The sequence below is a fragment of the Borostomias antarcticus genome (genome assembly GCF_949987555.1).
Source record: "Borostomias antarcticus genome assembly, chromosome: 22".
NCBI classification, from domain to species: domain Eukaryota; kingdom Metazoa; phylum Chordata; class Actinopteri; order Stomiiformes; family Stomiidae; genus Borostomias; species Borostomias antarcticus.
In genome coordinates this window covers 6,997,219-7,007,218 of record NC_140255.1, presented here as the reverse complement: position 1 = coordinate 7,007,218, position 10,000 = coordinate 6,997,219, and the positions used below count along the sequence as shown (strand labels likewise).

At 54.7% G+C, this 10,000-nt stretch overlaps 1 protein-coding gene across 1 annotated transcript; it reads right to left on the bottom strand.

Moving 5' to 3' along the window:
- Positions 1-2,085: 2,085 nt before the first annotated feature.
- Positions 2,086-8,320, bottom strand: LOC311323710 (potassium voltage-gated channel subfamily A member 7-like; the record flags this gene model as incomplete). Its single annotated transcript, XM_084456006.1, has 3 exons — positions 2,086-3,000; positions 6,608-7,381; positions 8,309-8,320. The coding sequence occupies 3 exons, from the start codon at positions 8,318-8,320 to the stop codon at positions 2,086-2,088; spliced, it is 1,701 nt and encodes a 566-aa protein (XP_084312132.1).
- Positions 8,321-10,000: the final 1,680 nt, after the last annotated feature.

Sequence of the window (10,000 nt, the reverse complement as noted above, 5' to 3'; positions counted from 1 at the left end):
CTAGGAAGACTGCTGTGATGCTGGTTGTGAGGTGTTGATGTTTGGTGTGCTCTCTGGTGGGCAAAAGATGAATACCATTCATAGAAAAATTGACTGAAATATAGAAAAATGCACAAAAGAAAAAAGAAAAAGTATTTAATGAGCTACATGTCTGTGAAATCCTGTAGAAATCCTTATAATCAACCAAAGTTAAGTAACTGAGAGTACAAGCAAGAACAACCACGGAGGAGGCAGCCTCTAGTAAGAAAATTAATAAAATATATAAATATCTTTATTAAAAACAACTCAAAAACAAATGTAGCACTAATACTAATGTAGAGCTTGCTAGCCAGTTGTCCTGCCTCCCCTCTAGTAACAGGAAGCAGGGAGCGTATCAGGACTGTCTACAGCACACACACATCTGACTGTCACACACACATCTGACTGTCACACACACATCTGACTGTCACACACACATCTGACAGTCACACACACATCTGACTGTCACACACACATCTGACTGTCACACACACATCTGACTGTCACACACACGTCTGACTGTTACACACACATCTGACTGTCACACATGATCAACTATATTCAGACTGTAAAATATAGAATTCATGTTCCACATGGAAGTCTGTTAGTATTTTGAGCACATGGTAGCTGTTTACAGATTTGGTAAATGGTAGCTGTTTACAGATGTATGTATGTATATATATAAAAAAGTAAATATATTTGTTGCAAAAACTAAGGCAAGAAAAGTGAGGCATGAATTACTAAGACATTGTAGTTTCATAACACACAAGCTAGAATTAAGATTCATAATTTACTCATAAATAACTCATATCTTAATAAATAGATCAATAACTTAGAAAATGAACATAGCACACAGTACAGTACAGTAGCATGGTCTCTGCTCTACAGTATTCCAATGTGTCTCCCTGCTGCTACTGGTATTACGTGAACGCTGAATCTGAATCTGAAGTGCAGTCTGACAGAGCAGGCTGTGAGTGCGCTCTACCTCTGACAGAGCAGGCTGTGAGTGTGCTCTACCTCTGACAGAGCAGGCTGTGAGTGTGCTCTACCTCTGACAGAGAAGGCTGTGAGTGTGCTCTACCTCTGACAGAGCAGGCTGTGAGTGTGCTCTACCTCTGACAGAGCAGTGAGTGAGTGTGCTCTACCTCTGACAGAGTGAGTGAGTGTGCTCTACCTCTGACAGAGTGAGTGAGTGCGCTCTACCTCTGACAGAGCAGTCTGTGAGTGTGCTCTACCTCTGACAGAGTGAGTGAGTGTGCTCTACCTCTCACAGAGCAGGCTGTGAGTGTGCTCTACCTCTGACAGAGCAGGCTGTGAGTGCGCTCTACCTCTGACAGAGCAGTCTGTGAGTGCGCTCTACCTCTGACAGAGCAGGCTGTGAGTGCGCTCTACCTCTGACAGAGCAGTCTGTGAGTGTGCTCTACCTCTGACAGAGCAGGCTGTGAGTGCGCTCTACCTCTGACAGAGTGAGCGAGTGTGCTCTACCTCTGACAGAGCAGTCTGTGAGTGTGCTCTACCTCTGACAGAGTGAGTGAGTGTGCTCTACCTCTGACAGAGTGAGCGAGTGTGCTCTACCTCTGACAGAGCAGTCTGTGAGTGTGCTCTACCTCTGACAGAGCAGGCTGTGAGTGTGCTCTACCTCTGACAGAGTGAGTGAGTGTGCTCTACCTCTGACAGAGTGAGTGAGTGTGCTCTACCTCTGACAGAGTGAGTGAGTGTGCTCTACCTCTGACAGAGTGAGTAAGTGTGCTCTACCTCTGACAGAGCAGGCTGTGAGTGTGCTCTACCTCTGACAGAGCAGTCTGTGAGTGTGCTCTACCTACGGCTGGATGTGTTCACTTCACTCATATAGCCTGTTTGTTATTTGCGCGTCATCAGAAACTACACCTCCCTCTTCTCTCTTCCCTCAGAAACTACACCTCCCTCTTCTCTCTTCCCTCAGAAACTACACCTCCTTCTTCTCTTTTCCCTCACTCTGTTCTTCCTCTCTATCCCTCCCACTCCGCCCCTCTCTCTCTCTCTCTCTCTCTCTCTCTGTGACAATGACGGGGGTCCCCCTCCCTCCCGTCACACCTGGGTCACCAGGGGCTCCCTGAGGTTGGCGTTCCCCCCCCGGGACCCCCCCCTCGGCCCCGCGCACAGCCCCCCCAGCAGGGGCCCGTTCAGCGGGCTGCAGGTCCCCCCGATGGCGTAGTAGCCCCCCTCGCCCTCCCCCTCGCCCTCCCCCTCACCCTCCGTCTCCCCCCCGTCCCCGCCCCCCTCCTCCCACAGCGAGGTGGTGACGTGGTCGTACTCGGTGCGGTCCACGCACTCCGTCTCGCGGTGGTAGAAGTAGCTGAAGTTGGAGACGATGACGGGCACGGGCAGGGAGATGGTCAACACGCCGGCGATGGCGCACATGGACCCCACCAGCTTGCCCCACACCGTCTCCGGGTACATGTCCCCGTAGCCCACCGTGGTCATGGTGACCACCGCCCACCAGAAGGCCCCGGGGATGCTGTTGAAAGATGTGTTGTGGTGGTCGGCCTCGGCGAAGTAGATGGCGCTGGAGAAGAGGATGACCCCGATGAAGAGGAAGAAGATGAGCAGGCCCAGCTCCCTCATGCTGGCCCTCAGCGTCTGGCCCAGGATCTGGAGCCCTTTGGAGTGACGCGACAGCTTGAAGATACGGAAGACGCGCACCAGACGGATGACGCGGACGACGGCCAGCGACACGGCGGGCGAGGCGTCCTGGTCCTTGGCCAGCTCGGTGCCCAGCGTGACGAAGAAGGGCAGGATGGCGGCGAAGTCGATGAGGTTCATGACGTCCCTGAAGAAGAGCGCCTTGCTGGGCGAGCAGAGGAAGCGCATGAGCAGCTCGAAGGAGAACCAGCAGATGCAGATGGTCTCCACCAGGAAGAAGGGGTCGTGGATGAGGCTGGCCGGGGGGGGCATCAGGCGGGACTCGTTCTTGCTGAGTGAGTGGTACTTGTAGAAGTACTCCTGGGGGGGGGGCAAGAGGACAAGCACAAATGTGTTTCAGTATCAGACTCGGTGGTGAACAGGACACTTTTACTGGAGAATCGTGGCCACTTGAACTCCAATAGTGGGCCTTTAACCGTAGTATGTTACGTTTGATGAATGGTAAATAGACCGCACATCTACTATATGTAGCGCCTTTCTACAGCCTTTCTAGAGCTTCACAATCGCCTCTCATTCACCCATTCACACACCAATGGCAGCAAGCTGGGGTTCAGTGCCTTGCCCAAGGACACGTTGACATGTGGAGCTGGGAATCAAGCTGACGACCCTGAGGTCATTGGGCGCCCCCCCCCCCCCCCCATCTGCTACTAAACATTTATTTTGGCCAATGCTATACAGCTTCAAAATAACCACCAACCACGTGAGCTGCTGTATCTGTTATTTAACTCATTCACAAAGATAAAACGATTTACAACAAGCGCTCCCCTGTGACATTCTCTGGTAAATGAAGCCACAGCGTGGTCCTGGGATAGCAGACCTGCTACTACCGTCTGCTGGCACCTTCACAACACCGGCGCTGTATCGTTGATGTGGCTGATGGCTTTGAGTTTCAGGCCGTCTGGTGCCAGTTCGTCCACCTGTCTGAATATCTGCCACTGTCGTTACAGTAAGTCAGCCATCGCCTGGCTAGTACTGTAGATCTATTTTGTTGAGAGCCTCTCATGTTTGAACGGTAATAAAAAAAATTAAAAAAGGAAGAATGTAATGACAGCCAAGACGCTCATCTCTGATGTCGACGGATATAATAAATAACTCTGAAAGCGTGTTAAACGACTTGATATATAGGCCTACTACTAATCTCATCTCTATTTCATTCGGTAGCAGGTCGGTGACAGTGTTTATTAATAAAGGGCGTCATCTATCTATGTGTTGATGTGCTCTTAGGGGTGTCCTCAGGCTATAAATACCCCCCCGAGATCTCAGAAACATGAGAGCACAGCGCCAGTCCTCATCCGTCTTCACCACCCGTCACTCGCCCATCTCTCTCTCTCTCTCTCTGTCTGTCTCTCTCTCTCTCTCTCTCTGTCTCTCTCTCTCCCTCTCTCTCTCCCTCTCTCTCTGTCTCTCTCTCTCTCTCTACCTCTCTCTCTCTGTCTCTCTCTCTGTCTCTCTCTCTCCCTCTCTCTCTCCCTCTCTGTCTGTCTCTCTCTCTCTCTCTCTCTGTCTCTCTCTCTCCCTCTCTCTCTCCCTCTCTCTCTGTCTCTCTCTCTCTCTCTCACTCTCTCTCTCTGTCTCTCTCTCTCTCTCTCTACCTCTCTCTCTCTGTCTCTCTCTCTGTCTCTCTCTCTCTCTCTCCCTCTCTCTCTCTCTCTCTCTCTCTCTCCCCCTCTCTCTCTCTCTGTCTCTCTCTCCCTCTCTGTCTCTCTCTCTCTCTCTCTCTCTGTCTCTCTCTCTCTCTCTCTCTCTCTTTCTCTGTCTCTCTCTGTCTCTCTCTTTCTCTCTCTCTCTCTCTCTCTCTCTCTCTCTCTCTATCTCTGCGCTGCACCCGAGTGTCTAGCAGCGTGCTGCTGACTGGAGACCACAGGGTCAAGGTTATTGGCGCGCCGCTGCGTGTGAAGTGAGCCTAGCACCGCAGGCCCCCGAGGCATGTGTTAACACCACACAAGGTACGCCACTTAGCCCGTCTCCTCAAAGACCTGTTCTGTCCGTCCGCTGAACGCTGAGGGTGAATCTGGTCTGATTTTTTCAGTTCATTGTCTCTCTCTGTGTCTCTGTGTCCTTTTTATGAGTAGCCTACTCCACGCCCATTGCTCCCCTGTACCCTTTTACGCTCCCCCGATCCTAGCATATCAGATTTAGCGACTAAAATAATCACACTCTCCATTTGACTCGGTGTCTATTTGCCCACCAGTGGTGTCCGTTCCAGAATTGTTCCTCTTAACACACCGTAGTATAAACCAGAGCTGTGTTTACCTAAGCACCTGCTGTTCAGTCGTATCGAGTTACCGTGTGACACATGTAGCCTGGTTACACACACCCCATTCAACAACACGGAGCGGCCGGCGGGTCCCGCGAGACTCGGGACACTGTTTTTGCTGCTGGAGCCAAACTGGTGAAATGTGAGTCTAGTGGAGGGAACTCCAAGCACTCTGGCTGGAGAAATATGTAGAAAGACAAATGTGATTTACCTCAGAGGAGAGCGGTTTATTTAAAGGGGCCCAGTCACGCTTATTTAAGTTGATATTATTTGGATTAAATGCTTAAATTCTCTGTGAAGGCCTTTTTAAAGATCAAAGTGTGGTCGTTTCCCTACACGGAAAAAGGAATCACAGAAATTGCGGAAAAAAGGGCATCACTGGACTGGTTTCGTGGAAAAACCCTATGGAAGTTTTTTTCTGTAATTTCCACAATTCCGTCTTCCACGTAGGGAAACGATAGCCTGGCTTCGCCAGATTTAAGCCAGATACTATTAACTTAAACAAGTGTGACTGTGCCCTTTTAAACTATTTTATTTGATCATTTATTTAAACAATGGACAGGCTAACCTTGATATTCGGCCCTCTGTGAAAAGTCCAATGCTCTGTGTAAAAAATATCGACAGTATATCTACAGCCTATTGTATGTTAATTTGTATTAATATCAGTTGAAAAGATTGATATGACTCGCACATATGACACATTGCCCTCATCCATCTTTCCAACAATCTGCATTCTCTGCACTCTCTTACTTATCAAAATCCAATTACATATTCAAAGCGAATCTTAGACCCAAAGCGAAAGTGAATCTTAGACCCAAATGTAGCCTTTCACTCAATTGTTGTAATCACACCTGTCTGTAAAGGCCTTGAACTCTCTGAACATCCATCTGGTGAATAAGTATGTAATTTAAATTAAATATACTTGTTCTCCCTCTTTCAAAATGCTTCCCTGCATTCTGTCCCTTTAAGTCTCCCTTTCTGTCATTCCTGACCTCCGAAAGCCTCTCACCACCTGCTTCATGTACCCCTAAGATGGCTTCCTTCAATGACCTCCGACCTCTGACATCTCACTTCAAGCCGCCAGGCTCTTCAGAACGAAGAAGAAAGAGAAGACGCTGTGTTTGAAACTGCTCACTCATCCACTCACTTATTCACTCGCTCACTATTCTCTATGTACTGTAGTGTATAGTGAACGAGAAATTGTAGGGTACATCCACTATTCTCTAGAAATCGCTGTGAATTTTGGGTCTTTTCTAGTGGACAATATAGCGAAAGAAATGAACCGTTGAGAATTTGATAGAAGAAAGTGGCGAACACACCAGTATGTTGTCCACTATTTCTGTAATAGGGAATGGTTTCGAACACAGGCTCAGACTGAAGACCCTACACTGGGGAGAAGGTAGAAACCCTCTTCTCGTAACGTCTGACCCCCTGGACGCCCCCTGGACGCCCCCTGGACGCCCCCTGGACTCCCCCTGGACGCCCCCTGGACACCCCCTGGGACGCCCCCTGGACTCCCCCTGGACTCCCCCTGGACTCCCCCTGGACACCCCCTGGACACCCCCTGGACTCCCCCTGGACGCCCCCTGGACTCCCCCTGGACGCCCCCTGGACGCCCCCTGGACGCCCTCGGGTCCCAAACGCCCTTACCTCCCGCCGCTCCTTCTCCAGCCGGAAGTCCGGCAGTGTCTCCAGGCAGAAGATGAGGATGGACACCACGATGACCATGACGCTGACGATGGCGATGACGCGCGCCCCGGAGGACGACTCCGGGTGCTCGAACAGCATCCACAGGCTCTTCTGGAGCCGCCCGGCGGGCAGCGGCGGCTCCTCCTCCCTGGGGAAGCCCTCGTCCTCCCGGAAGCGCGTCAGGATCTCCTCCCCCAGCTCGTAGAAGAGCAGCTCGTCCGTGAACACGTCCAGGGGCACGTGGGCGGGCCGCCACAGCCGGCCGCCCGACTGGTAGAAGTAGAGGACGGCGTCGAAGCAGGCCCGGCTGCGGTCCAGGAAGAGCTCGTTGCGCAGCGGGTCGAAGTAGCGCAGGCGTCGCCGCGGGTCGCCCAGCAGCGAGTCCGGGAAGCGGGCCAGCGTGCGTGCCTGCGTCTCGTAGCGCATCCCCGACACGTTGATGGCCAGGTGCTCGCTCGGTCGCCACGGCGACCCAGACCGCACGCTCTTCCTCTCCTTCTCGCTGGCTTTCAGCTCCTTCTCGCCCTTCTCCTCCCCGTTCAGGCGATTCTTCAGACGTTTGTCTTTCTCCGCCTCTCTGTCGTCCTTCCCTCCTCCTCCTCCTCCTCCTCTATCCCCCTCTCTCTCCTTGTTCTCCATCCCCGCTGAGGACCTGGCCCCCCTGCGCCCCCCCCCCCCGCTCCCCCGCTCTCCTCCGGACGAGCAGGAAGTATGGACGTCACAGGAGAAGATCGTCTGAAGAGAGAGAAGGAGACTTCAGTCAAGAGTTGTGTCACATCAGTAACGCTGTGGTCATAGAGGAGCCAATAGCGGGTCACGGTGGAGACAGCTGTAGCGTTCTGTGTGTGCGACACCCCTGAGGTCATAGTTTAAATGGCTGCTGATTGCATAACACACTGTTTATCTGTGACACGGATATCTACTGTACTCCGGCTACACATTTAAAGTGTGAGGTTGTCTACTGAATGTTTAGATACTGAAACTCTCCAGTCATCACAGGTCACTGGCCTACTCTCTCACATTCTCTGGACGTTATTGCTCGGGGAGATTAGCAGAAGGCGAGGATGTTACGGTACAATTGGCACACCGTTACCCAGAGAGAGATGTTAAGGTACAGGATACGGATGACTGTTAGCACGGCGTTAGCCAGAGAGACTGTTAGCACGGCGTTAGCCAGAGAGACTGTTAGCACGGCGTTAGCCAGAGGAAGGAAATCACTCACCGGACGAGAAGCAGCTGCTGAGCGGGACTAACGGCTACGATGGAGTCACATTGTTTGTCTCCCGTGACTCTCGAGACCGTCCGTCTTCCTCGAGACCGTCCGTCTTCCCCGCTGTCACCGTGTCCGTCTGTCTCTCTGTCCGTCTGTCTCTCTTATCCGTCTGTCTCTCTGTCCGTCTGTCTCTCTGCCCGTCTGTCACCGTGTCCGTCTGTCTCTCTGTCCGTCTGTCTCTCTGCCCGTCTGTCTCTCTGTCCATCTGTCTCTCTGTCCGTCCCACACCAGCTCTCCCCTCCACCCCCCCTCCCGCTGGGTGCTCCTCCTCCTCCTCCTCCCCCCCCCCCACCCCCACCCCCGGGGTCTCACACCTTGTGGACCAGGTCTCTCCGTGTTCACACTAGTTTGCTGTTGAATACTCACCCCCCCCCGTTCCGCCAGCTCACGTTGTCGGCCATGAAATTTTTCGGGAATGCTGTCCTGTTGAAATTCAATCTCCAGGCTCAAATCCCCCCCCACCACCACCACCCCAACCCCCCAACACCAACCCCCCCACCACCACTACCCCAAGCCCCCTACCCCAACACCAACCCCCCCACCACCACTACCCCAAGCCCCCCACCCCAACCCCCCAACACCAACCCCCCACCCCAACACCAACCCCCTCCACGACCACTACCCCAACCACCCCACCCCAACCACCCCACCCCAACACCAACCCCCCCTCCACCACAACTACCCCAACCCCCCCGCCACCACCACTACCCCAACCCCCCAACACCAACCCCCCCACCAGCACTACCCCAACCCCCCAACACCAACCCCCTCCACCAAGCACTACCCCAACCCCCCAACACCAACCCCCCACCCCAACACCAACCCCCTCCACTACCACTACCCCAACCCCCCCCACCCCAACACCAACCCCCCCACCACCACTACCCCAAGCCCCCTACCCCAACACCAACCCCCTCCACTACCACTACCCCAAGCCCCCCACCCCAACCCCCAACACCAACCCCCCACCCCAACCCCCTCCACTACCACTACCCCAACCCCCCCACCCCAACACCAACCCCCCCACCACCACTACCCCAAGCCCCCCACCCCAACCCCCCCACCCCAACCCCCCAACACCAACCCCCCACCACCACTACCCCAAGCCCCCCACCCCAACCCCCCCACCCCCCAACACCAACCCCCCACCCCAACACCAACCCCCTCCACTACCACTACCCCAACACCAACCCCCCCCTCCACCACAACTACCCCAACCCCCCCACCACCACCACTACCCCAACCCCCCAACACCAACCCCCCCACCAGCACTACCCCAACCCCCCAACACCAACCCCCTCCACCAGCACTACCCCAACCCCCCAACACCAACCCCCCACCCCAACACCAACCCCCTCCACTACCACTACCCCAACCCCCCCCACCCCAACACCAACCCCCCCACCACCACAACTACCCCAACCCCCCCACCACCACCACTACCCCAACCCCCCAACACCAACCCCCCCACCAGCACTACCCCAACCCCCCAACACCAACCCCCCCACCAGCACTACCCCAACCCCCCCACCCCAACATCAACCCCCCCACCACTACTACCCCAACCCCCTCACCCCAATACCAACCCCCTGCACCTCCACTACCCCAACCCCCAACACCACCCCCTCACCCCAACACCAACCCCCCCACCACCACTACCCCAACACCACCCCCCTCACCACCACCACTACCCCAACCCCCCCACCACCACTACCCCAACCCCCCAACACCACCCCCCTCACCACCACCACTACCCCAACCCCCCCACCACCACTACCCCAACCCCCCAACACCACCCCCCTCACCACCACCACTACCCCAACCCCCCCACCACCACTACTACCCGGTGGTGCAGCTGGGCATGACCCTCCTCTCTGACGAGCACGGGCCCCCCAGACCTGACCCTCCTCTCTGACGAGCACGGGGCCCCCCAGACCTGACCCTCCTCTCTGACGGCCCTCCAGACCTGACCCTCCTCTCTGACGAGCACGGGGCCCCCCAGACCTGACCCTCCTCTCTGACGAGCACAGGGCCCCCCAGACCTGACCCTCCTCTCTGACGAGCACGGGGCCCCCCAGACC